At 51.8% G+C, this 26,898-nt stretch overlaps 1 protein-coding gene across 16 annotated transcripts in view; it reads left to right on the forward strand.

Annotated features, from left to right (window-relative positions):
- The window catches only part of exoc4 (exocyst complex component 4), a 155,445-nt gene that overhangs the window by 125,487 nt on the left and 3,060 nt on the right, over positions 1-26,898 (forward strand). For all 16 annotated transcript variants that reach the window (XR_010331156.1, XR_010331154.1, XR_010331143.1 and 13 more), the window contains exons 14-17: positions 1,700-1,878; positions 11,680-11,821; positions 15,571-15,749; positions 15,929-16,088. Coding sequence is in view for 1 of the 16 variants with exons in the window: in XM_064342642.1 (XP_064198712.1) it covers positions 1,700-1,878; positions 11,680-11,821; positions 15,571-15,749; positions 15,929-16,088 (660 nt within the window). In the remaining 15 variants the exon portion in view is untranslated. The remainder of the gene's footprint in view (positions 1-1,699; positions 1,879-11,679; positions 11,822-15,570; positions 15,750-15,928; positions 16,089-26,898) is intronic.

A 26,898-nucleotide genomic window follows, 5' to 3' on the forward strand; every position in this document is an offset into this window, starting at 1 on the left:
AAACCCACTGTAGTAAATGCAGCGAACGAAGGGGGGGGGGGGCGGTGGGGTTGGGGTGTGTGGGGGGGTTTACTAAACCCCGCCCCCTCAGGTCCATCCACGGCAGGGCTCTGCTTTGCGCTTCTTTAGCAAACGGCGTTCAGCGTCACGCTAAACGCATTTACTCATTTTCCTCTTTCGGTACATTTCTCTTCTCCTACAGAGGCAACGTTAACAGTGTTTACGTTAAACGTTGCGGAAGCAGCCCGCTACGCTAACGCGAGCCGTTCGCTCACACTGCTCACAGCAAAGCAAAACAAACTCCACGCTTTTTTCTGCACTTAAGTTTGGGTAATAGCGCGCTTGTGTGGGCGGAAGTAACGTAGCGACAGCATCGCAGTAACGTTTGGGAAACGTTGCCGGCATCGCAGGCCGGCATTTTTAGCGCAGACCGCCTGAGTAGCAGCTTCCTGTTGTCTTCCCGTTGTCTTCCTGTTGTCCTGACGCTCAGTTTCGCCGGCGGCGCTCGGCGCTAGCGGCGCTCCCCGCGGCAGGAAGAGTTACGGCCCTTCATTAGAGCGCCTCCGTCTCGCTGACGGGTCCCGGCGAAGACGTCGTCTGGTAATGGAACCCGCCGTCCGAGGGGCCCGATGGGGGGGCCGGCGGGGAAGACGCGCCTCCTCCTACTCGTCCCGGAGCCCCGGGACCGCGGGTTCAAATTAAAGAGGGGCGCGGCGGCGCGGGCGGGTCGTATTTTATTCATGGCTCCCGTCCCGCCCCGGCGCGGATAGATGCCGGGACCGGTGGAAATTGGAACCGATAAATCTCGGGCCCCCGCTGGAGTTTGTCACCGAAACTCGTTCGGCGGGCGCGGTGCATCTGGCGCGCGGCGCTCACTGACAGCGGCTCCGCTGCGAGGGAACAGGGCTCTCTCTCTTACCCTGTTAGAGCGCCGTGTTCTCGCCCCCTGCTGGTCACTCAGGAGATGGCAGGTCTATCCTTAGCCTGTTAGAGCGCTGTGTTCTCGCCCCCTGCTGGTCACTCAGGAGATGGCAGGTCTATCCTTAGCCTGTTAGAGTGCTGTGTTCTCGCCCCCTGCTGGTCACTCAGGAGATGGCAGGTCTGTCGGGAGTGGGAGGGGCTAAGTGGGGTGAAGTGACGCCTGTCCCCCCTCTCGATCCCGATGACGGCCCTCTCCTTCACATCTGCGCTTTGCTCGGTGGATGATGGGAGATGATTCCCCCGTGATTGGCTGAGTGAGCAGAACTGAGAGGGAGGGGGCGGGGTTGAGTTGACGTTGGGGGCGGGGCCGGGGGGGAGGGGGTTTAGACTAGCGGGGCGTGCCCGCACGCCTCATTCAGATGCGGGCTGGTATCGATGCGGACGATTGGCCGGCGTCCAGCTCCCAGCCTGGCGAGAGGCTTCATCAGCAGACCTCTGCTCACAGCAGCGTGTTGTTGTTAGTGTAGTGGGCCCTCCAGCGAGTCCCCCGTCCTCTTATGCATTCCGCAGCACTCCCGCTCGTCCTCCTCGCTAATTCCGGAACGTTCCTGCTTTTGCCCAGTCTCACGTTTTCGAGTAGCTCTGTCCCCCGGTCGGCTCGTTTCGGTCCTCTCTCACGGGTCCAGGACGGCGCCAGGGTTTTTTCCCGTAGACCCTTCCAGAACTTTCCGGCTCTGACAGCCTCCCTGCTCTCTCTCTCTCTCTCTCCCTTTTCCAGGGCGGCCTTCGCCAAGGAGTCGGAGGTGCTGACGGGTAACCTAGGAGACAAGCTGATCCCCCAGAACGAAATCCTGCGGGACGTGAGCGACCTGAAGGCCCTGGCCAACCTGCAGGAGAGCATGGAGTGGCTGGCGGGGAGGCTCAAGGGCTTCTTCTCCAGCCTGCCCCAGGCCCAAAGTGAGTACCGCGCTCGGGCTGAGTGGACAAAGGGCTGCGTGTGTACGTATGTATGTATGTATGTATGCACTAAGCATGTGCACCACAAAGGTGCATGCACACCGCAAAGATGCATGCACACCACAAAGGTGTATGTGAACACTATGCAAAGACTCATGGTTATCTAGACACATGCACATAGAAAATGCTGCACTCCCAGTGTAGACTCAAAGCTAGTATGTTATGCTCCTGGTATATACAGAGAGCAGTGGTCCACAAAGGTGTATATAGAAAGCAAGTGCTGAACTCTGTATTTGCAAGTACTGCACAAGGGTACTTAAAGACACAAAGTAAACTGCTGCACAAGGATGTACACACAGTATTGCATTCAAGGCAATAGAACTGCAGCTAGGCATATACACAAAAAACAAATACTTATGCAAATTGCACTGGTCATGTATACATGTGCTGGACTGGCCTGTTTGTCCGACAGTATGGCTGGAATGTGTACTAGAGGACACCACAGTGAAAGTGTGGTTGTACAGGAAATGTACTGGTGTACACACAGACATGCACACACACACACACACACACACACGCACACACACACATGCACACACACACACACACACACACACACACTCGTACTGCATCCTGGTATGTGCGGGCTGAAGACACGCTTAGCGTTGATGGCCAGAACAGCCCCCCGACCGAGCAGACAGATGATAGCCTAATACTCTGCCGGCCCATCAGTCACTCAAAATGCTTAATTTCTCCCGCAATCTCTTTTGAAGGTTGCGCCTTTTTCAAAGATGCCAAACGACCTTTTTATTTTCATTATTTTCTCTGAAAAGTCCGCTCCAGCGTCGCTCTTACGGCAGATAAAAATTCAATAAGAGCAAGAGTTGCGCACGTGGCATAATTATCATTAATTTGGCAGAGTGGCATTAATGGAGTGTTTTATCATGGCGGGGCAGCCTCCATATTGTTCATTATTTAGTGTTTGCAGAGCTGATGGGGAGCGCTCTGCCCGGGAAACCCTTATCTCTCTCCCTTTTTCCCCCCCAAATTGGATTTTATATTACAGAGCCAGTCAGGTATGAACAAGTCATTTTCCCCTTTCTTGTCTTCCAGACGAACACGCGTTTCTCCGGGTGTAATAGCGGCCAGATTAGGGCTCCTCGCACCCGGCCGTCTGATCTGTGTGGAAGAGTCGCGCGGCGCAAACTTTTCTCAAAGCCCACCTTGAGCCCGCCACATTTTTAAATTTTTTTATTTATTTGTTTATTTATTTTTTCTCTCCTCGCGCACGCAGGAAATATGAAAAGGCCTCGAAAGGCTTTGCGGTGTGATTTTAAAAACAATTTATTCACGTGTTTGTTGTTCTCCCGCACGGGATTATTGGGTTGATATGTATATCGCGCGCGTGTGTGTGTGTGTGTGTGTGTGTGTGTGTGTGTGTGTGTGTGTGTGTGTGTGTGTGAAAGAAACGCCTGGATCTGTCGCGTGTATTACTGGTGTTGTTTTCTCTCGTCTCAAAGAGTGCTGCTTGCACAGGTGCTTCCGGATGTTAGTGCACATTTGCACAGCACCATTTTCACTCGCAAATGTGGTGGAACTGCTCACAGTGTAGAGGCCTGTTGTAAATTTTCCCTTCCCAAAAAACAATAAATACCACACATTTATGATGCAAAATAAATATATATTTCTATTCAACAACAGTGTTACATTTCTCATTTACAGAAGTATTCACTCCCCCCACCCCACCCCGCAGAGTCAGTATTCTGCAGATAGGCCTTTGGCTGCAATTAGGGCTCAGAGTCATACTGGATACAGAGTCCGTACGTGCTTCGCACATTTAGATTCAGGAATCTTAATTTTCAGGTGCCATGCCACAGTTTCAACAGCGTTTTGTTTTTGTACGCCCTTTGCAGTTTTTTTTTGCCGTGTCCTTTATAAAGGTCACTGTCCTGGTGGGGAATGAATCTTTGCCCTACAGTCTGATCTCTGGCAGGCTAAAACACGTTCTCCTCAAGGTCTTTCCTGTGTTTTTGCTTTGTCCGGTTTGCCCTTGGTGGTAACGAGCTTCCCAGTCCCTCCTGCTGCCCCGTAGCGTGGTGCTGCCGCCATTGCGCTTGATGGTGCGGATGCTGTTTCCTGTGTGTTCGGTTTGCAGCAAACAAAGCACTTTGCCTCCAGGCCAGAGAGCTCAACTCCAGTCTCATCAGATCACAAAATGGCCCTCCAGACGGTCTTTTGAGCGTCGCATGGCTCTCGGCGATCTCCGTGTGTGACTTACTCTCGCCCTTTCCCAGAATCCCCACGAGGCGAAATCTGCGAAGTGCTGCAGACGCTGCTGATCTCTGGGATGATTTCTCCCATTTCAGACGCTGAGCTCTGCGGTTCTGTCAGTGTTGTAGCTGGCCTCTTGGCTACTGCTCTGACAGTTGACCTGTTTGCGCTGTTGCCCTGTTTGTGGAGTTGCCCTGTTTCTGCTGTTGCCCTGTTTGTGGAGTTGCCCTGTTTCTGCTGTTGCCCTGTTTGTCCAGTTGCTCGGATTTGGTTGGTAAGCCTGATAGTAGCGCAGTTGGTAGCGTATGAATTGTGGCATATTTTGACAATTTTACTATAGAATAGGAAGACTCAAAGCTTTTCCAGTCTTATTTATACAAAAGGACCTGTATCTAACCTCATCTGTGAAACATGGTGGAGGTAGTGTTATGGCTTGGGCATGTATGGCTGCCACTGGAACTGGCTCACTTGTCTTTATTGGTGGTGTGACTGCTGGTAGCAGCTGAAAGGATTAATTCTGCACAGAAACATTTTATCTGCTCAGAGAAGCGCCCAGAATGCACCCCGAAACGCACAGGAACTGAAGATGGCCGCAGTACAGGCCTGGCAGAGCCTCGCTAGGGAAGATATCCAGTGTTTGGTGGTGTCTGTGGGTGACAGGCAGCCAACAGATGCAAAGGATTTGCAACCAAGTACTAAACGGCTTTTAGAATTTTTAATTTCTCCAACTGTCCACTTTTGGTCCCCTAAAAATGGTGGAAAAGGGGTGTAATTCCTGCACAGATCACTTGATATGGATGTCAGTACCCTCAAATTTAAGTTGGCAGTCGGCAATTCATATTCCGTTCAAATCGAGAGCCTAGTCAACAAAAATTCTATCACTGTCCAAATAGACGGCAGCGCTGTATATGAATAGAATATGTATATTTTTGTATGTAATAATTTGTTTTGCTAGCTTTGATATTTGTAGAGGTGCTCTGCACTGCGATTGTACATTTGATGGGAATACAGAAAACAAACACAGCCGATCTTGTGTTCTCAGATACAGTATCTTTCTCCTCACAGGGCAGTCGTCATTTTTTATCACAGTTGAGCCGCTCGTTAACAATAACACATCCCCTCTTTCCCGAGGACGGACTCGCGCTTTTCAGAACGGAGCTTCGCCTCTCTTTACAGTCTTGGTTCGGGGGGGGCGGGGGGGGGGGGTGGCTTTGCGTCGGCTCTGAGACAAACACACGCGCAGGCGAGATTAGCGACGGTAAACAAGAGCCCGTTTAGGCTCGGCGCGGCTGAATCGTAATTTAATCTTAATTTGATTGGACGCGTTGTTTCTGCGCGGGGCGGTTAAAAGCACGGCGGTCCGCGCGAGGCCTTTGAGGGGGCTGGGCCGTGGCGGCTGGGCGGTCGTCTGGTGTAGATGCAGATCTCGGTTTCTCCGCGAAGGCGACGGGCGGGTTTGGGTCTGATCTGCCATCTGGGCGCTGCTTTAGACACCTAATCCCCTCTGACAATATTTGCCTTCTGCTTGGACTTGACTGCTGGACCGTGCTGTGAGCCACAGACACAATAGCTGCGTGTGTGTGCGCGTGTGTGCGTGTGTGCGTGTGCGTGTGCGTGTGCGTGTGCGTGTGCGTGTGCGTGTGTGCGTGCGTGTGTGTGTGTGTGATGTGTGTGCGCGTGAATACATGTCCGTTCACATGTTTCTGTATGTGTTTGTGCATGTACAGTGTGTGTTGTCATGTCCAATCATATGTGTGGGCGTGGCTGGGGTGTCTGTCTGTCCGTCTGTCTGTCTCCGTGTGTCTCTGTGTGTTACTGTGAGGATTGTTCTTCTTCCACTGCAGTGGGCACCGTGGAAGCAATTAGTCCAGCTCCCCCTTTCTAAGCCGGTAATGATTTCTGCTGGATTCCTCTCAGCTATTCTTCTTAACGTTATACTTAGGGGTTTTTTGTTTTTTTTTCCGGGGCCCATCTGGGCTGGCAGTTTCGCGGCAGTGCACCAGTCTGCAGTCGAGTGCTCCAGGTTTAATATGCACCAGCTGTGCGTCTTTTGTCTCCCGCGTCCTCCGAGCGTGCATCGCTGAAACGTGGCTGTCTTTCAGGCCTTCGCTCGCAAAGTATTTATCTTTCGGGTTAAACAAATCATATCCTACCGTGGGTTTGTTTTGGTGCGGTGAACAGCCTCTAACTGAATCTTTTTCTTGGTTTTTTATTTTTTATTTTTTAGAAAGATAACAGAGACGGTGTTTCAGGGGCTGCGCGTCTTTGCTGGGAGGGAGAAAAGTTTGACTCGAGTCTCTACCTTGACCTGCGTGAGAGGTGCACTCCCTCCAGCGGCGCTGCGCAACATTAGCATAATCCCTGCGATCCCTCTCTCCGCTCCTCTTTCTCTCTCTTACTCTCTCCCTCTCTCTTTCTTTCTGCGAGTCCGTCTGTCCTCAGAGCGCCAAGAGCAAAGAGTTGAACTCTGAGATAGACCCCCCCCCCCCCCCCCCCCGTGTCTCTGTCTGTCTGTCTGTCCTGGGGGCGAAAGCTAAGCTGAGCCTACAGAGACGCTCTCTCTCTCTCCCTCTCCCTCTCCCTCTCTCCCTCTCTCTCTCTCTCTCTCCCTCTCTCTCTCTCTCCTCTCTCTCCCTCTCCCTCTCAGACAGGCGCGGGGTCAGAGGTCACGGCGAGCGGCGCTGTGTTCTCCCCATGCAAATGTCACTCTCCCGGCGCGAGCGGAATAATTAACACAGCCAGCGCAGCCCCATGCATTATTCATGCCCCCGCAGTCCTGCGGGAAAGAGCCCGCTCTGCTCTCCTCTCCTCTCCCCGCTCCTCTCCTCTCTCTGCTCTCCTCTCCTCTCCCCGCTCTGCTCTCCTCTCCTCTCCCCGCTCTCTCTCCTCTCTCCCTCTCCTCTCCCCCTCTGCTCTCCCCTCTTCTCCCTCTCCTCTCCTCTCCTCTCCTCTCCTCTCCTCTCCCCGCTCTGCTCTCCTCTCCTCTCCTCTCCTCTCCCCGCTCCTCTCTCTCCCTCTCCTCCTCTCCCCACTCTGCTCTCCTCCTCTCCTCTCCCCGCTCTGCTCTCCTCTCCTCTCCCCGCTCTCTCTCCTCTCCTCTCCCCGCTCTGCTCTCCTCTCCTCTCCTCTCCTGCTCTCCTCTCCTCTCCTCTCCTTCTGCTCTCTCTCCTCTCTCCTCTCCTCTCCTCTCCGCTCTCCTCTCCCTCTCTCCTCTCCTCTCCCTCCTCTCTCCTCTCCCTCCCCGCTCTCCTCTCCTCTCCCCGCTCTCCTCTCCTCTCCTCTCCTCTCCCCGCTCTGCTCTCCTCTCCTATCCCTTCTCCTCTCTCCTCTCTCCTCTCCTCTCCCCGCTCTCCTCTCCTCTCCCTCTCTCCTCTCCTCTCCCTCATCTCTCCTCTCCTCTCCTCTCTCCGCTCTCCTCTCCCTCCCTCCTCCTCTCCTCTCCCCGCTCTCCTCTCCTCTCACCGGCTCCTCCCCTCCACTCCTCTCTCACTCCTCTCTTCTCTCACTCCTTCTGTTTTGTTGTTATAATGTTTTAACCCCCCCTGGAGAAAAGCGGTTTGGTTCCCCCTGCTCTGGACATTTGGTCCGACTCGGTCTGGTTTGGATCAGACCCAAGAAAAAGAATCGAGGGGAGGGTAGGGGGGGGATTGATTGGGGGGGAGGGGGGGCATCTCTCTTCTCACTCATAAAACTTTTTCTTTCGCTGCTACTTTGCGGCGCTGTTTCTCTTCCCGTCTGATGTGGCTGGGGGCGGGGCGATTAGAGTGTTTATCGCCGCGGCGATGCGCCCCCGTTTCCCGCGCGGTCCGCGGGCTCCTCTCCCCTCCTCTCCCCTCCCGCCGCCTGACAGGAACAGAAGGTTCGGGCAGATAGGCTCGGAAGATAATTGGACAAGCTCGGCAGGGAAAAAAAAAAAGAAGGAAGATGGAAGGAGAGGGAGGGAGAGAGAGGGAGAGAGGGAGAGGGGCGAGCTGTCGGTCAGGAGGAATGGGCGCTCGGACGCGGGCCGTCTGTTCGCCTCTAAATTGGCGGCCCCATGCGGAGCCGCCTCGATCGCATCATCAAAGCGGATCGACGCTTTTCCGCCGGTACCGAGAGGAGTCGCGGTTAGCGGCCGCCCCAGACCCCCCCCCCACCGGAACCCCGGTGCGAGTCCCGGTCAGGCGCGGGTGGGGGGTGGGGGGGTTCGGCTGGTGTGCGTCCTGGTCAGACGCGGGTGGGGGGTGGGGGCTTCGGCTGGTGTGCGTCCTGGTCAGACGCGGGTGGGGGGTGGGGGGGTCGGCTGGTGTGCGCCCCGGTCAGACGCGGGCGGGGGTTGGGGGGTTCGCCTGGTGTGCGCCCCGGTCAGACGCGGGCGGGGGGTGGGGGGTTCGGCTGGTGTGTTCCGGTGCTGTAGAGGTTGCCGGTCGAAGTATCAGTGCACAAATCGGTCGGCCAGCAAAGACAAACAGAACCGCCTCATTGCATAGCTGTGGAAGAGGAAATTGGGTTTGTTTGCTTTAACTTAAAAAAAAATGTGGTGGTAGCCGTACATAACGTTGGCCAGACTCCACACCCACCTTAAAATCAATCCTTAAAATCTTCAGGGTACTTAAATTGGTGTTGGACTCTTTGGCTGGCGTTTGTGTATTGGAGAGAAATACTGCATTGCAGGCATGAATGCACATACAGACCCACTCTTGAAACACACAAGTTCAGTTTTATTTTATTTGTAACACTTGTATATGCACACTTACTCAAACACAGAGTTTTACTCAATAACTGTTATAGCTGCACGTGTGCATACGCATACTGTAACACAGTCGCCGTACAATAGAAACGCAGTTAATCGTCAGTGTTCCTGTGGTTCTCATTGGCAGTGCTTAAATAGCTCGATTGGTTTGGTCTTTTTCTTCGTGACGCAAGGGGAGTCATCGAAGTTAGCGCTCTGAGAAAGTGCGAGGCAAACTGAGAATCGCATCACCCCTGCTACAAACTGTTTGGGTTCATTAGAAAAACCTTGATAGCATTTGATATGATGAAAATGCTTCACTTAGTTAAAATGCTTTTTTTTCCTGTATGATTTTAATTGCTTCTGAGTTGAATGTTATGCTTGGTGTAAGCTTTTGCTTGTGGGTGAATCGCGGTTATGAATATGTTATTGTGAAAGCGGCGTTTGGAACGCCTGGGGTGGCTTGTTTTAGACGTGCGGTGTGAAAACAAACGAGTGCGGCACAGAGCTCAGAACGGATTACCTGGAGAAAGGTTTTGTTTCTGCACTTCAGAACTGCTTTGAATTTTTTGGGTTGAATAAATTCGCTGTGTGCTTGCCTGCACGCCTGCGCTCGGGACGGTGATATTTACCACAAGTTCTCAGGGTACCCCCCCCCCCCCCCCCCCCCCGATGGCAGCCCCCTGTCTGTGCGCGTGCATGCGTGTGCAACAATGTATTCTTAATAGCCTACAGCCCCATGTGGCTGAATTTAGCTAAATGTGGTGCATCTCACAGTCAAATGTTCACTAAGAACTGCTAATGGGAATCACTTGTGCTGCAGCAAGTTTTATTTCCCGCTAACCTATAAATTAAAAACCAGGGAAGACGGAGTCCACAGACTGCAGCGTGACAGGCCTGCATATGGTGGTGCCTGAGGATGGCTGCTTGCAAAATGAGTCTTGATTTAATTTTTCAAGAAAAGGGAAGAAGATGCTGAATAAAACAATGCATTACTTGGCTGCTTGGGGCCTGGGCTAGGGTTCTTCAAAATTTCAAAAAATCATTTTAATTTGTCATGCAAGCATTATTGGAGAAAATATAATGTTTTCTTCTTGCTTGTTGAGTTACCAGTATATTTATTGCCCGATAATGGTTCAAAATAATTAGTACTTTTTTATTTGCGGTGTTTAGCCAGGGTCATGAAGGGACATTCTGAGATGTTTGTGGGTGGGGTTTCATAGGAGCAGTTTGTGGGTGATCAGTGACCTTCTGGACCCATGTCCCGAACCCCAGGCACCCCATTTTGTGTCATTGGGTCCGGCTGCCGCCATCTTAAGATCGGCCTCCCTTTTCCTCCGCGCGCTCGGCGGACGGAACGTCCTCTAGCCCGTGTCCTTGGGTCTCCTCCGCATTCCATCCTATCGCCTCATCCCCCAATCGGCCGCAGGACAGAGCCCCTCCTCGCTGTTTACTTAGGGAGACAGTTAATTAACCATTGAGTGTACACACTGTGTGGGCTGCGGAATGGAAAAGTAATTTAGTGTTTCCATATCCCTCCATCTCCCCCCCCACCCTCCGCACGCACCAGGGCTGACGGGCTGTCTGCCCACTCCCCCCCCCCTCATTACGGCTGGTTACCGAGGTGATGGGAGCCGCCGCCCCGCTGGCTTATCGCGCGGCGGTGTGCTAATGGCGGCTCGGCTCAGCGGCTCCACCCGCCCCCGCTCACCTCCGCACACCTCCGCACCTCTGCTGCCTGCTCACGGAGCCTTCGCCCCCGCGCCCGTGCTGAGAGAGGCTTTGCCCCTTCGTCCCCTTGTCCACACTCAGTGTCTTCGTCCCCTTGTTCACGCTCGAAGAGTCTTTGTCCCCTTGTCCACGCTCAGTGTCTTTGTCCCCTTGTCCCCTTGCCCATACTCAGAGAGTCTTTGCCACCCACAGTAAGGGGTCGTGCTCCCTTGCCCACTCCCCACCCTCTAGCCGGTGCTTAGAGTCTTTGCCCATGCACTTGCTTTGAGCTTCCCCGTTTCCCCGACTTGTACGTGACTGACAATCCCAGTTATAGGCGTGTCTGCCTAAAGATTATAGCACGGCTGAGCTCCAAAATGTGTGCCTATTGTATGCTTTACCCACGACTGCAGAACTCTCCAACTCCCCTAATTCCAGAGAACTGGGTTTATAAGTTCTAATAAGATCACTGGGGCTCTTTTCTGTCTGCAGTGGAGCTGTGGCAGATAGGACTTAAATCTTTAGTCTCACGCTCTGTGAGGGACACTGCCATTTCGTCAGCCAGTCCCAAATCCTTTGTGTAAACCCTGAATTTTGGGGAGTTCTCCTGTCCCCCTGTCTGCTGTGACTGAGATCGACAGCGTTCGTGTCTCTCTCTTGTCCGTTCCGTCTTTTCTAATCACGGCCATCGATTCGCGCTGCGCAGGTTTCCCCGCGCCCCGGCCTTCTTGTTATGGTTGGCGCGGCGCGGAGAATCACAAAAAAACGACTGCTTCAGCAGTCTCGGCAAGGAGCGGGTTGGCGCAGGGTGAGCACGCTCGCGGCACTGCGGCATTCTGGGAAGGAGTTCTGTCTGAGGATTTACAGCAGGCAGATCAATCATTAATTGTAAGTGATGTACTCTTGCTTCAGACTCTGCGAGTGTGCGTGTGGACGCTTATTTGTAGCATGTCGCTAATGTCTGGCGAATGCAGTGTCGATATGCTCTTCTGAAGTCTCTGCTCTCCGACTCCTGGTCAAACTGTACATGCATGCCTGTAGTGGTCCAGTGTTGGGTGTGTATCCATGGTAACCGGCAGCTATGTGTGTGTGTTTCTGCGTCTGCGCAGATGCGTCCCCGGGCTCGGACGCGCATGCGACCAGCGAGAACACGCGCAGCCGCGAGCAGATCCTGCAGACGCTGACCGACCTCTCCAGGGCCTTCCAGGACATCGCCGACCGCTGCCTGCTGGTGCTGCACCTGGAGGTCAGGTACGTGGGCCAGAGCGGGAAAACCCGGAGACCCAGACCGACCGCCCGCACCCTTCCCAGCATCCCCCACAAATACCGTTAAACCTGTCTGCGTTCTCGCGGGTTTGTGAGGCTGTAGCAGCAGCTCCAGGTGCAAAAGTGATGTTTTCGACCATTTGCTAAACGATGCAAAATCGTAGCCCGAGTCACAAGGTTCTGCGCAAGGACAAAAATGTCTTGTGTGTTGTTTCTGTTTTTGTTTTCATGCTAATTCTGTGTAGGTTCTTGTCATTATTGTGTTTCTTTTATTACCTCTGCCAGGGAGGTTACGTCAATGATATTTATCGTCTGTGACAGACATATATCTGTGAAAGTAATGTTCGGATTGCCGTGAAATTTACTGAACGTATTCACGTTCCCGAGAGGAAGAAACCTTTTAATTTTTGTGATCCCATAATTTTTTCCCACAGTGCCGCCTTCAGGCCAAACTTTCAGCGATCAACATTTTGAGAAATAATAGCCAGTTTGGAATTTTCTGTGCACGTGCATGCTCTCAAGAGGCAGAAACCTATTGATTTTGGGTGAACCCGTGACCTTTCCACCAGCGCCACCATCAGACCAAACGTATCTGGAAAAGTAATTGACTGCATTACCGAGACATTTTCCGTGCACGCTCGGGCGAGGGGAGCTTGTTGTGCCTCGCCAGAGGTCTACGCTCGACTGGGTGCGTTCTTTCTCATTTATTTTGTTCCGCTGTGCAGTGCTTTGGATATATGGCAAGTGCCTCATAAATAACTTTATTATTTTTTACTTATTGACTCTGTCGCACAAGCCTACTGATGAATTGCTTCCAGTTGTTTAAATTTATCATTTCTGATGGTGCTAAATTCGCCGTAGCCTTCCGGGAGATAGATGACAGTTCCTGAAACAGTCACTCCAAAGTCTGGCCTATTTATTGATATATATATATATATATAAAAATGTACTTATATATTTACATGTAAGAGTAATTTGGGGCACAGTTCCATTCACCGGTGTACCTAGACAACCGAGCCAGTGCAGTAAGAAGGGCTGGAAGCTTAATAAATGATTTAGAATGTTCTCCGTTAATTTCATTTCCTGTCTGTGACTGCTGTGGAGCAGGAGGGTTGTGTAACGTGCCCTCCCTTCCATCGCTGAAAAGAAAACCAAGAAACTGTAATTCTGGTTTTCGGGGAAAAATGACTTCTCGAAACGAGTATCCACAAGAATAGCGGACTAGTTTGCCTTACTGAAACAGAGAGATACTTAAATGTGTCAGCACCAACTTCCTGTGGCCATTAAATAAATTAAATTAAGCACATAAAATAACTCTCTTCCTTTCCCTGTTAATGCCATACTGTAGTTGTGCAGATTTCTTTAAATTGACATGACCCCTTTGCCTCTTTGGAAAATGTCAGGATATGTATTCTTTGGGCTATTTCGCAAATCGTATTACGCTTAATGAAAAATTAGGATAAGCGAATGCGCCGATGTAAATGGTGAGATTTTATCGAACGGCGCTTGTGCTACTGCCTGTAAACTTGCGAGCTCTCGCAAGCCTTACAAGTTGTAAAACATCTTCATTTGCATCGCTGGTGATTAGACCTATTGTCGCAGGGAAGAAAGGCTGTTGGGTGTGTGGAGCACACGTCATTGATATGCAAATGTTATCACCGATGCCTTAACAATGGGCCCTTTCATTCCACATTATTTAGACGGGAGCACGAGGATCGGTAGGTGTGAGGATCCTCTTTGTCTAGTGGACAGAATGTAGTGTGGGGGTAAAGGCAGGGGAACTAAATGGATGGGGGGGGGGGTCGATTATTTGCCCGTCTCAGCTCCGCGGTTTTAATCCGGTCCTGTTGTGGCGGGGGTGAGAGCGCTCCTCACCACAGGTCTAGTTCACCCTGCTGCCTCCTCCCCAACCTGGGAGGGGTTTTTCCACAAAAGAAGCGTGTCCCATCAGAAACGGGCGGCAAACGGTGGAGCCGTCCAAACAGAGATGTAGAGGTGGGGTTTTTGGGGGGGGGGGGGGGGGGGTGGACATGGATTCTGGAATCTTCCTCCCCACGCCCACGCACATACAAACAAGTTTGGACCGTATGCTAGGAAAATGAGAAGCCCAGCTTGGACATGTGTGCACTGGAGAGGGGGGGGTGTGTTGTACTGGAGAGGGGGTGGGTGTGTACTGTACTCTGGGGAGTGGGGGGGGGGATGCAAAGGAGCAGTAAATCAGGTCTGCCCTATAAAACAAACCCGACGGTCTCTCTCCATTACCTCAGCGTAAGAGCGTCAGGATCCGGCCCGTGCACGCGCTCTCTCTCGCCCCCCCCCCCTCCATTGTTGTGAGATATTGTTTGGTTTACGCGATTATCGTTTATGATGGGGGGGGCAGACATTCAGCATTTTTCCATGCGCTATTGACTTTTCCCATCAAGCAAATTTCCCTTGACAGCGCTTTAAGGTATATTAAACCATCAGAAAAAGGGGGGGGGGGGAGATGGGCTTTTATAGCGTGGGGGGGGCGGAGTGGGGGGGGGTTCCACTGGTACGTTTTAATGGCTGTGAGGCAGCGCAGTTTTATGTGCTTTTGATGAAAGTATAACTAGGGGCATACATCACGGGAGCGTCGCCGTGGCGATAAGCACACCCGCGCAGCGTGCTCTTATACCGCGCCCGACCGAACGCGGCGAACGACGAGAGGCCCGCGTGCATCGTTTTAATGTGGGGGCTCCCGCTCTCTGCCCCGCGCCCCGCTCGGCCCTAACCCTAACCCTAACCCCGCTCTGTCACACGGGGCGGCGGCGGGACGTTGGTCATTTTTTTTGTCCCGAAACTTAATTCGGTGCGGCCACCGACACCTTTGAATTCAATGCACAATCTTTTTTCCCACACACATTCAGTCGGTCCGTTTCATAGCTTTGCAGCCATATTGCAGGAGGTTGAATCGAAATCTTCACGTGATCGAATTCAGTGGTACAGGGGTGTAGTCCTGTAGATGCTGCAGCTGCTGCTATGTTTACATGTCAGTCAGTTTAGTGTTAATTCCAGGTGAGGACCCCAAGCGAGATGGTGTCAGTGTTCTCCGTATCAGATCGCACGCTGAAGCCGGTCTGGTCACTGTATAGTGATGAATGTTCCCTTGTCTGACCTGGTGGTCTGACTGTACTCTTAATAGTGAAAGATGTGCCACTGCTACTGCTGAAGGTCAAATATTGCAGCGTCTATGAATAGGTTTGGGCCAAGGACATTTGCGGAAACGGATGTTCTGTCATTAAGCATTCATGAACTGTAATGCAGCATTGGAAGCCCCTTTTTTTAACCACTGGGAATATCCATAAAATATGTAAGCGCCGAGGATGTATGGAACTCAGGATCTGATCAGCTGGTTAATATAGAGGGTATGTGCTGAATCTCCTATTGCAGGGGTTGGCTACGGGGGATGTATCTGGAGTTCATGTTAACTTCTCTTCATTATTAAATTAGCCCAATGTATGAAAGAACTGACATTTTTGCTAAATTTATGGATAAGCTAATGGAAATCTGGTACCTGTTTTGGTGGATCAATATGAAACATTTTACCTTGAGTAAACTGTTGTTGGTTTATAGAGCTAATTCAGCCATGGTAATTAGTCCTAGAGTAAGGAAGTTCAAAGGACAAAAATAACTAACACAACTAATAACTGAGCTGACTCTTGTTTCTACAGAGAATTTGTGATATGATTGTGGTTTCTCCCCCTCTATCCCAGGGTGCATTGCTTCCACTATCTCATCCCCCTGGCCAAGCAGGGGAACTACGCCATTGTAGCCAATGTGGAGAGCATGGACTACGACCCCCTGGTGGTGAAGCTGAACAAAGACATCAGCGCCATTGAGGAGGTCATGGGGGCCGCCCTGCAGCAGCACAAGTTCCAGTACATCTTTGAAGGTAGCTGAGCCCGTGCTTTCATCAGCAGTGAGAATAGACGGGATCTTAGGAAGAGTGAACGTGCTGTTCGGAAGTGTGTGTGCGAATGGCCAGAAATTAGAGTTTGATTAGAGTGTGTATATGTGACTGGTCTCTAGCTTTTTTAGGTTATAGTGAGCATATGACTGATCTCTCCACAGGTCTGGGTCACCTCATCTCCTGCATCCTGATAAATGGGGCTCAGTACTTTAAGCGGATCAGCGAGTCTGGGATTAAGAAGATGTGCCGGAACATCTTCGTGCTCCAGCAGAACCTCACCAACATCACCATGTCCCGCGAGGCCGACCTGGACTTCGCCCGGTGAGGGAGCCCCGCGTCCCGCTCCACCTCCACGCTGTTACAGCGCATTACCACTTATCATCTTACATTACATTACATTACAGACTTACGGTACATTACATTACATTACATTAAAGACTTAAATTACATTACATTACATTACATTACATTACATTACATTACAGACTTACGTTACATTACATTACATTACAGGCTTACATTACATTACATTACAGGCTTACATTACATTACATTAAAGACTTACGTTACATTACATACAGGCTCTTATCCTGAGCGACTTTCACAACACTTTACATCGTAACCATATCCAACTGGATATTTGCTGAGGCAATTCAGGTTAGGTACCTTCCACAAGGATGCAATGGCAGTGGCCTACCTGGGAATTGAACCTGTGACCTTTGGGTTGCAAGGCCAGTTCTCTAACTGTGTAGTACACTGCCTCCCACCCGCGCCTCCCACCATCATGTCCTCCTCCTGGCACAGCTTTGTGTTGCCGTTTATGGTCGATTGGCGTCGCCGCGCTCCTGGCTGTTTGCCGCGCGCGCGGCTTTGTGTACCTGCGGTCTCCATGGCGACGCCCCAGCCCAAGCCGCAGCTGCTCTTTCCAGGAAAAGCGCCTCCTGAAAGCAATTAAGGCTTCACCCAAAGTGCTTACATCACACGAGTGAGCGTTTCCTAATGAGCCCGGCCTTCTGAGTGATTAATCACCCCTACCCTTCCCTACCCTCCCGGCCTCGGAGAGGGAGTGCGCTCGCTCCGCCCCCTCTGAGCGCTCGCTCCTCCCCCTCCCTGCTAACTCCGCCCCCTCTTAGCGCTAACTCCTCCCCCTCTTAGCGCTGACTCCTCCCCCTCTCAGCACTCGTTCCACACACGTGCGGTTAATCAAAGAGTGTGTGGGCCAGGCAGGCTTTGCGTGGGAGGAGCAGTAACTAACTCCTGAAGTCACTGTCTCTCCATCTTCAGTGATGCAGCAATGTTAGGAGAAAGTTTTGACTCGTGTTGGCTAATTATGCGTACAAGTGTACCTGAAGCCGAGCCTTTATTTTTGGCAGCCCAGATGTATACTGGTGCACTCATGTAAATCAGTACCAATTGTATATTCTGTACCAGTTGTAAGGAAAATTATGCTACAAACTTTGTATCCTCTGGGCTATTTTTATTTTCTGAACACGGTAATAAAAATAAATGTGCAATTCTTAATTTCGGAAAATCATAAAAATGTGGTGTTGAAAATAGACAGCTATTCGTTTGTCGAGAAAATTATATCACAAACCTCGATCTTATTTTCTGCTTCACAAGCTTTCTCCACTTTTTATTTTGTCAACATTGTATTAAAAACAAGCTGCGATTTGTAATTAACTTAATAACCCAAAAAAGTGGCTTGATGATAGCCCCAGAATGGATCTGGCTACATTGGCTGCTCTGCTTGTTATCAATGTTTTGTTGGGTCCTCTCCCAGATTAAGTCAGCTAAGCATGCAGATTTCTTAACCAGTAATTTGTATCGATTTCAATCACGGGTGTCAGAATGCAGTTGTGGAGGGCTACGGTGTCTGCTGGCTTTCAGTGTGTCTCAGTACTCGTGATTTCTTCAAGCTGATTGGTCGAGGAATCGCACGCCTCTCTTTCTGAAGGCTCTATTTGGCTGCTGATCGAGAGGAAGGTCTGCTGCTGAAGCCCTGGCGCTCCAGGACTTGATTTGGTCACCCCCTGATTTAAATTAGCGTTTGTGGCAGGGCGGCCTCGTAAGGTCCTCGCTGTCACAAAAGCAATTCCACCCGCCCGGAGCGATGTGTTGATAGTTAGCAAACTCAATTACCATGTAGGCTGGAGCGGTGCACACACTTGTCACTGTTGTCATCCTCCGCTTGCTGTAAGCTAGATAAATTGGGGAGAGAACTTTTGCTTAAAAAGTAAGGGTTTGGCTAACTTGCTAAGCAACATGTCACTGGGATTCTGAAAATGCTAGTTAGCTAGTTAGACACATAATCAAAAAAGCAATCGAGTCTTCTTGTAAAAAAAATAAATAAAGTAGCCACCAACCATATTTAGCATGGCCCTTGTGCAAATGTTGCATTTAAAAATCTGAATATATTCAAGTATTTTATCTGTGTGAACTGTCTTCAGTCAGGAACTCCAAACTGCCAATCAGAGGACAACCAACCTTTGTGGCTGTTATCGTGAATTGCATTCATCCATTGGGCGATAGAATTGACTAGTAGCCCCCTGGGGCTTTGAAGTGTCACCATGTGCTATTTTGGGACAATGGTGGTGCTGTAATACAGTAACAAGGCCTCCCTGATTTAGATACAGAGCTGTAGTCAGGCCTGGTCTGGTTTAGTTCCTGGGCTGGGGTGCGGTCATCAGGCCTGGTCTGGTTTAGTTACTGGGCTGGGGTGCAGTCATCAGGCCTGGTCTGGTTTAGTTACTGGGCTGGGGTGCAGTCATCAGGCCTGGTCTGGTTTAGTTACTGGGCTGGGGTGCAGTCATCAGGCCTGGTCTGGTTTAGTTCCTGGGCTGGGGTGCAGTCATCAGGCCTGGTCTGGTTTAGTTACTGGGCTGGGGTGCAGTCATCAGGCCCGGTCTGGTTTATTGACAGAGCTGAGGTGCAGTCATCAGGCCTGGTCTGGTTTATTGACAGAGCTGAGGTGCAGTAATCCGGTCTCTGGGTTTTGTGACAAAGTTGAGGTTTGTGGTGCTGTGTTGTGGATGCAGGAGAACGTCTTTGCAAAGTCGTTTCCCTGATAGCAGCCTTTCATGTGCGGAATTCCAATCAGGAAACATCAGCAGTCAGCAGCCGCCGAACGTGGTTTGAGTGACAAGCGGTCTCGCTGAGACACACGCGTATAATAATACTGTGTGTGTATCTCTCCCTCCCTCTGCCATACATCTGCTGGAGACAAACTGTGTAATGTACCAATGTACAGTGACCTTAAAAACACCGATATGTAAAATGATATTCTTCTAATGATTCTCACACCTGACCTCTCAAATGCATTTCTGACAGTGGTTTTGAGCACCGCGAGCCCCCCCTCCCAGTCCCGTGTCACACTCAAACTTCGAGCAGTTCAGGAGCAGGCATCTATTATCCGTCCCGGTAATTGGAATTCAGCTCCGTCGCGAGCTCCTTTACATTCAGGCCCTCTCCCCCTGGCGTGAGTGGCATTGATTAGCCTGTTATTTCTTCTCTCTTGTCATAGGTGATTTTGTTTGAATAACAGCGATGACACTGTGGCACCTGACTGCGTTGTTTCTGTAAACAGTTCTCCTCTTCCCCCGTGATTACAGGCGCCGGTGGAAGGTGCAGGTGCTGATTGAAATTACAGCGCGTTGTTTACACATTCATGGCTTTTCTGATGAACTGGGCACGCTCAGGACCAGTCCAATCAGGAGGTCGCGGCTGAGTGTGTGTGTTCGTCCCCACACACACACATTCTTATTATTGTTATTATGCGCTCCTTTCTGATGTTGATTATGAGCGTTCAGACACACACACACAAACACACATGCACCCACACACACATACACACACACACACACGTACACACACACACAAGTGCGCGCACACACACGTACACACACTTACACACACAAGCACGCACACACACACACATACACACACACTCACACACACACACACACACACACACGCGCGCCCTGCTTCACCCTGGACGCCCGTGTGATTGTGGTCTGAAATGGGCCTGAGAATGAGATTCTCCTGCTCTCTGCTGAAACTCAGATAAGCCCCTGTGGGCGATGAAGAGGAGAGGTCAGCCCCACATCAGAATCACCGCTGCGCGGGATCTCTGCAAGGACACAGTAATAACCATCGATTTTAGTTTAAACTGAGGAGAGGCTGGGCCGGCTCCTCGTCTCTGAATCAACACTGCGACCGGGGGGGAGCGCCAGGCCAAGCAAACACTGACACCTAGTGGCGTAACCGTGCACTGCGTTCACCGGTCGCTTCTCCAATGCGGAGGAAGAGGCTTGAAGGCCTTTCAAAGGACGGTTTTGTCAAATACAGAAATCCAACCGAGGGGTTTTGATCCTATGCTAATATGATCTTGATGCAAGTGTTACATAAAAAATGCAATGTACAAGCATCCAAATTATGTTGAGGGTTTCATCTGCTGAGTAAATGATGAGAATAATCTGCTGTGGATCTGTACGTGCTGTAGTGTTATTTCCCATACTGCAGAATGCCTACTGGGGTGACAGGGAGCTACCTGAGGTGTGAAATGTCCTGGCGAAGTGTGAGAAGGGCAGAAAGAGGTCTTTTCCTTGGCCTGTCACAGAGTTCAGCCCACAGAGAGCTAGCAGCTGCTTTTTATACACACACATAATTGGCAGTGTGTCTTTGTTTCTGTCCATCACTCTCTCTCCATCTCTCTCTCTCTCGCTGAGAAAGTCCTCCGGCTCGGACTGGACAGCTGTGTGTTTTGATGAGAGGTCTAAGGTCTCTGCACTCACCACACGATGGGTGTGTGAGTTCTGATCTTGTCTCCTGAAATATGCAGAGTGAAGTGATTGCGAAACGTGTGGTTTTGTTAAATGTTTGTGTGCTGAACCGCCTGTTAATGCAGAGGACCATCCATACTGAGTCTGTTTACTGGAACATCTCTGAAAAAAACAGTATTTTTATTTTTCAACAATTAAAACTGATTTCCCTGAGGTAACATGCATATACACTCGCAAGCGTACGCACAGACACACACACATACCCAACACACACACACACACACACCACACACACACACTCACTCCCACACACACACAAACACACACTCACTCCCACACACACACACACACATACGCACGCACACACACTCACACACATACACACACAAACACGCACATACGCATGCACACACGCGCACACTCACACACACACACTCACTCCCACACACACACACACTCACTCCCACACTCACTTACACACACACACTCACTCACACACAGACACGCGCACACACTCCCACATACACACACACTCACACACACTCACTTACAGACACACACACACACACACACACTCACTCCCACACAGACACACACACTCACTCCCACACGCACACACACGCACACACACAGACTCAGGCCTGTATAGGGTGCATTAGCATTCTGCCGGTGTCAGCAGTAGCCCAGCAGAGCGCTGGAGCGCGGCGCCTCTGCGGTCTTCTCTGTCCGGTGAGGCGCGACGGTCGCGGTACAGCCCCGCCGCCCGGGCCTGCGCGGCGACCCAGCGCCCGCCCGCCCGCCCGCCATGGCGCCGTGTGACACCGCCATGTCACCGCGTTCCTCAGCTCTGCCGCCGGGCGCAGGGGCGGTCACTCTGACGGACGCGCCAGCGTCGGGGGCTGGGTCTGAAACGAGGGCGGTAAGCGGGCGTGAAATGGGGGCAGGGCCCCCGCTCTGTTTACCCACGGGCTGAACAGCGGCTACGCTAATGACTGCGGGGGAGGGCAGTGCCCCCCACTCACACCCACACCCACCCCCACTCACGCTCCCGCCCACACACAGACCTGTGAGGGAGCGGGCACAACTTCACTCTCAACGCTTCAGTCCACTGTGAAGTCTTTGTGAGCTGTAGCGGGTAGAAATGCAGCGGCTTCCGTACGTTCCTGGGAACCAGTGTTGTGCTTGCAGAGAGGTCAGGCCAGCGAGTCGAGCGCCGAGAGAGCAGGCCAGCGAGTCGAGCACAGAGAAGGCCGAAACTAAAGATTTCCAGCGAGCTACTGCTTGAAAATGTGGGGGAATTAATCACCGAAAATCTATGGGCTGTGAGGTCACCTCTCCTCCGGAGTTCAGAAGCAGGAAAGACCTCTGGAGACGCCGCTCCGAGTTCTCGGGAATTTTGATTTCGCGAGGCGAGAAACTGGACGCATCGACTCGAGCCCCGGACCGCTAGCATTTGTTAGCGTTAGCGATGATGAGCGGCGCTCTCCGCTTGATGGAGAAGGTTGTCCGGGGCGCCCTGCCCGTCGGTCCGTTCAGTGTCCCGCGCGCTAACGAGCGCGTCGCCGCAAACGCGCTGACAGAAGCAGCCTTTAACGGCCGCGATATCGCACGCGTCGGAAATTAGCCGAGCGGATTGTGCTGATGCTGTTTTTTTCTCCCCCCCCCACCCCGTCCCCCCGCCCACCCCGTCCACATCCGTCTCCTCGCGTCTCCGCCCCGCTCGCTCCGTAAATGAGTTTAATGCGGCGGGTACGCGGGCGCTGCCCGCCGCCGCGCGCGGGCTAATTAAAATTTAATGGCGCGCTCGCAGGTGTTTGTGGCGGCTGGCGCGCGCGGCGGCCGGAGCGGCGAAGCTTTGTCTCTGCGTCGCAGAGTGCGGCTCTTCATTATCTCCTCCTAATGGGAGAGCTGAGGGCGGCTGGGGGGGGCGTCGCAGGCGTGGGGTAAGAGCGGGCCAGATTTAATCTCATTAACAGCGCTCCGCTGCGGGGAAATGAATTAAAAGCGCCCGGTTAATGAAGCGATTGGAGTCGGCATCTCGGCTGTGAAGTGCCCCCTCTCTCCCCCCCCCCCCGCACCTGAGCTGCGCGACCAGGTGTTTCGGCGAGGGAGGGAGAGTTAGCGGGAAAGAGGGTCACCTCAGCCGTTGCCCGCCGCTGCCGCCCAGACAGCAAGACGGTGACCTCTGCTGGCGGGCCGGAGAAAGGCGCGCGGTCTCGTTTTGGGGACGGCGGTGAGGGAGCGTCCGCGCGGCAGGCAGATGTTTTCGCCGTCGAGCGACAACCGCTTCTGAACACGCTCGGCGAGGTGTTGAGCGCCGAACCCAGAGGGCCCGTGTTCAGGCGCGTTCCGCTTGATCCTTCGGTGTTAGCGGCGCTTACGTTCGGATTACAGCACGTTACACGGGACTTAATGTCTTTTGGCTGTCGCTCCCCGCAGCTGTCGCCCAAGCCTGCCCCCCGCCCCCTTTACCCCTTACTGCAGCGGTTTAATTAAGATGATCAATTAACGGCCCTGAGGTGGGAAACTGTTTACCTTTCAGCAACCAGGTCCGAGGGCCAACTTGGTTTGCCCCTGTGGACTGCTTCTGTTTTAAAGTTGGTTCACCGTGTAAGTCAAATAGGGAAACTTAGCAAGAGCATTTCGTCTGCACACACCTTTGAGAAACAAGCAGGGAATAAGCCGTATGAGTCAACACTGTCGACCTGCTATATGTTTTAACTAGCCGGGGACCCTAGCTAGCTGAACCCCTGACCAATTTACTGATAACTTCTTAACTAGCAAACTAGCTGGATTATTGCCAGTAAGAATAGTGTACACTTGCAAAGCAGCACTGTGACCAAAATGCCTTCTGCCCCGTTCACATCATAAATGGCCGTATGGTGCCCCTGAACATTTCTGTTTTACACCTGGGGAAGGCCACACCGGAGCATGGTGCCCCTGAATATTTCTGTTTTACACCTGGGGAAGGCCACACCGGAGCATGGTGCCCCTGAACATTTCTGTTTTACACCTGGGGAAGGCCACACCGGAGCATGGTGCCCCTGAACATTGCTGTTTTACACCTGGGGAAGGCCACACCGGAGCATGGTGCCCCTGAATATTTCTGTTTTACACCTGGGGAAGGCCACACCGGAGCATGGTGCCCCTGAACATTTCTGTTTTACACCTGGGGAAGGCCACACCGGAGCATGGTGCCCCTGAATATTTCTGTTTTACACCTGGGGAAGGCCACACCGGAGCATGGTGCCCCTGAACATTTCTGTTTTACACCTGGGGAAGGCCACACCGGAGCATGGTGCCCCTGAACATTTCTGTTTTACACCTGGGGAAGGCCACACCGGAGCATGGTGCCCCTGAACATTGCTGTTTTACACCTGGGGAAGGCCACACCAGAGCATGGTGCCCCTGAACATTTCTGTTTTACACCTGGGGAAGGCCACACCGGAGCATGGTGCCCCTGAACATTTCTGTTTTACACCTGGGGAAGGCCACACCGGAGCAGACCGTGCCGGAGAGCTCCAGCGATGCGGCAAACTGCCCCAGCACAGCCGCGCGAACGTGACACTACACGCTCAGGAGTATTTGAACTCGCGCTGTAACGGCGAAGAGCCATAAACAGCACTGGCTTATTTCCCATGGTGCAGTTCTGCCATACCCAATATAATATGAATGGGACGTTAGGACAGGCGGCTCGCGTTCCTTCCCAATAATTTCTGTTCTGAAAGTTGGCAGCCCCGCGCAGGTATGTATTTACGGCCCTAATTTACCCTGCTTTAGCTGCCTCGTATCTGGCGTCTGCATTCCGGAAAAAAGGCTTTAGCAAGTTTTAGTTCCCGCCTCGGTTCCATAAAAAACGGTGCATTTCCCCATTACGGAAACGTAAACGGCAATGCAAGTGACTGCCACCCTGTCCAGGGGGTGTGCTTCGCGCGTAAAAATACTTAGCCGTAATGAGACCTTAGTAATCTCTTAGACAATGAGGCGTCCAAGGTTTTTCTCCGCGTGCTGCATCTCAATCTCGGCACCCCCCCCGATTACGCATGCCTCTAACGCCTCAGGGAAATCACTTTGAGGGGAGAGGCATGCTTTGTTCAGATCACTCCAACTTTTAATTGTCAAAAAAGAGGACTCGTTGTTTTTGTTTCTGTAAACACGCCGCGCATGGGCGATCCTGTGGGTTAACTGAGCAGGCCTTCTCTTCTGCTTATTCTTGGTCAGGGTCTTGGGGGGGGGGGGCTATCCCAGCATGCAGTGGGCGAGAGGCAGGAATACACCCTGGACAGGTCGCCAATCCATCACAGGGCCCACACACACCAGTCACTCACACACTCGTACACAGGGGCAATTCAGAGCCTCCAGTTAGCCTAACCTGCATGTCTTTGGGCTGTGGGAGGAAACCGGAGCACCTGGAGGAAACCCACGCGGACACGGGGAGAACACGGGGAGAACACGGGAAGAACACGGGGAGAACACGGGAAGAACACGGGGAGAACACGGGAAGAACACGGGGAGAACACGGGAAGAACACGGGGAAACACGGAAGAACACGGGAGAACACGGGAGAACCGGGAGAACACGGGGAGAACACGGAAGAACACGGGGAGAACACGGGGAGAACACGGGGAGAACACGGGGAGGACACGGGGAGAACACGGGGAGAACACGGGGAGAACACGGGGAGAACACGGGGAGGACACGGGGAGAACACGGGGAGAACACGGGGAGAACACGCAAACTCCACGCACAAAGGCCCTCGGACAGAAATTCAAACTCAGTCGAAAAGTGTCGTTTGTACAATGTATGAAACTTCGTTTCACCTTTGAATTTGGAATTAGTGCCAAAATAGACGTGTAATCTCTTGAACGGGCTTCGTAATGTGTAAATGTGGGTTTTGGCTAACCCTATTTTTCTTGTTCCTGAGAGCAATGCAGAGGTTTAATTTTCAGCCTGGCTGCTCTAATATAGTCTGGGGGTGTTTTATAGCCATTTAAATCCCACCTTATTCTTTTTTATATGGGTACAGAGAGGCACTTAAGTAAGAGGTCTTTTCAGAGATCGAAAAGAACATTTGTTTTTGGTGGGGGGTGGGACAGTATCAGTACACAATTATCTTTATTGTCCTCCCTCCCGAGTTTCATCATCGTTATGATGGCAAGTGAACTCCTATTAAAACCGGCCAATTGTAGGTTAATCAAAGCAGGCTATGTTTTAAATAGATATTACTGTATATAGTTCTGTCTCGTAAAATGCTATTGAGCTAGCTATCAAACGCAGTGGCAGTCTACATCTGAATGAGTCTCAGTGTCGTGAGAGTGTCTCAGTGCTCTCCTAACGCTGGTCAGTTCTTTTCTCCCCGTCTTATTTCGAGGGGCGTGTGCCTCTCTGAATGACCGATAAGTGAGCGGAGTGGCTCTACTTGGACGCGGGCCAGAACTGCGCCCGGGTGGATAGGGGCGGTTCTGCCGCGGGACGCGCGTGAGGTGCTGGCCTAATTGGGTCGTTGCTGACGCAGGTGCATGTTTAGCTGCGCTCGTCACTCCTCGTACCGCCGGCTCCGTTTCCCTCGGTTACGTACCAGGCTGCCCGCCGTCCGCCCCGCCGCACAATCTGATCCGTTTCTCCGGTTCGATTATTAGGGCTGCCGGTCGCTTTTTAAGGTCAAAAGCCCTGGATCAACTTCGGCAAAATGCGTTTAAAAAACATCGCTGATCGGATACAAGCGAACCAGAATCGATATCATCATGTGCATTTGAATGCTAAAAAGGCTCCAGTAATTCTGTAGCAGGCTAGTTAGCCAGAAAATGTTGTTTGTTCCTACACAGCAGGCACTGAACCCCTGATTTGCATATTTATTTGGTTACAGTACGTGGTGCTCCACTTGACTTTGCGCTGGGAAAGCACGAATGTTGAGCAACTTCTGAGATGAATCGCTGTTCCGAAGTTAATTTTCAGTTGGTGCAAGCTCTCTTAATTGCTTCAAAATACGTAGTTTCACATTTTGGAGTGTTCCAGAAGAAATAATATTTGCAGTTATGCCGCACGCAGCAGCGCTAGCATGCTTTTATGACGATAGCTGTTGCTTCGCTGCCCCTGTCGTATCGGAGGGCTACTAACTGTCATTGTCTTTGAATCTCATCCCGGTTGCGTGGGCGTTAAAGTATCACGTTGCTCCGGTGATGGCCCAGTCTCGCAGCCCTAATGAGTTTAGTCATGGTTCGCACCTTTAAAGTCAAAGCTCGGGCGTCGAGCCAGTACCGCGAGGAGTCCTGGAGTGATGAGCTCTCTCGTTTCTTTCTCTCGCAAGCGTGTGGTGGATGTTTTAACTGACCTCTCTCCTTCTCTCCATCGGT

Source organism: Anguilla rostrata, chromosome 7 (assembly GCF_018555375.3).
Source record: "Anguilla rostrata isolate EN2019 chromosome 7, ASM1855537v3, whole genome shotgun sequence".
Lineage (NCBI taxonomy): Eukaryota > Metazoa > Chordata > Actinopteri > Anguilliformes > Anguillidae > Anguilla > Anguilla rostrata.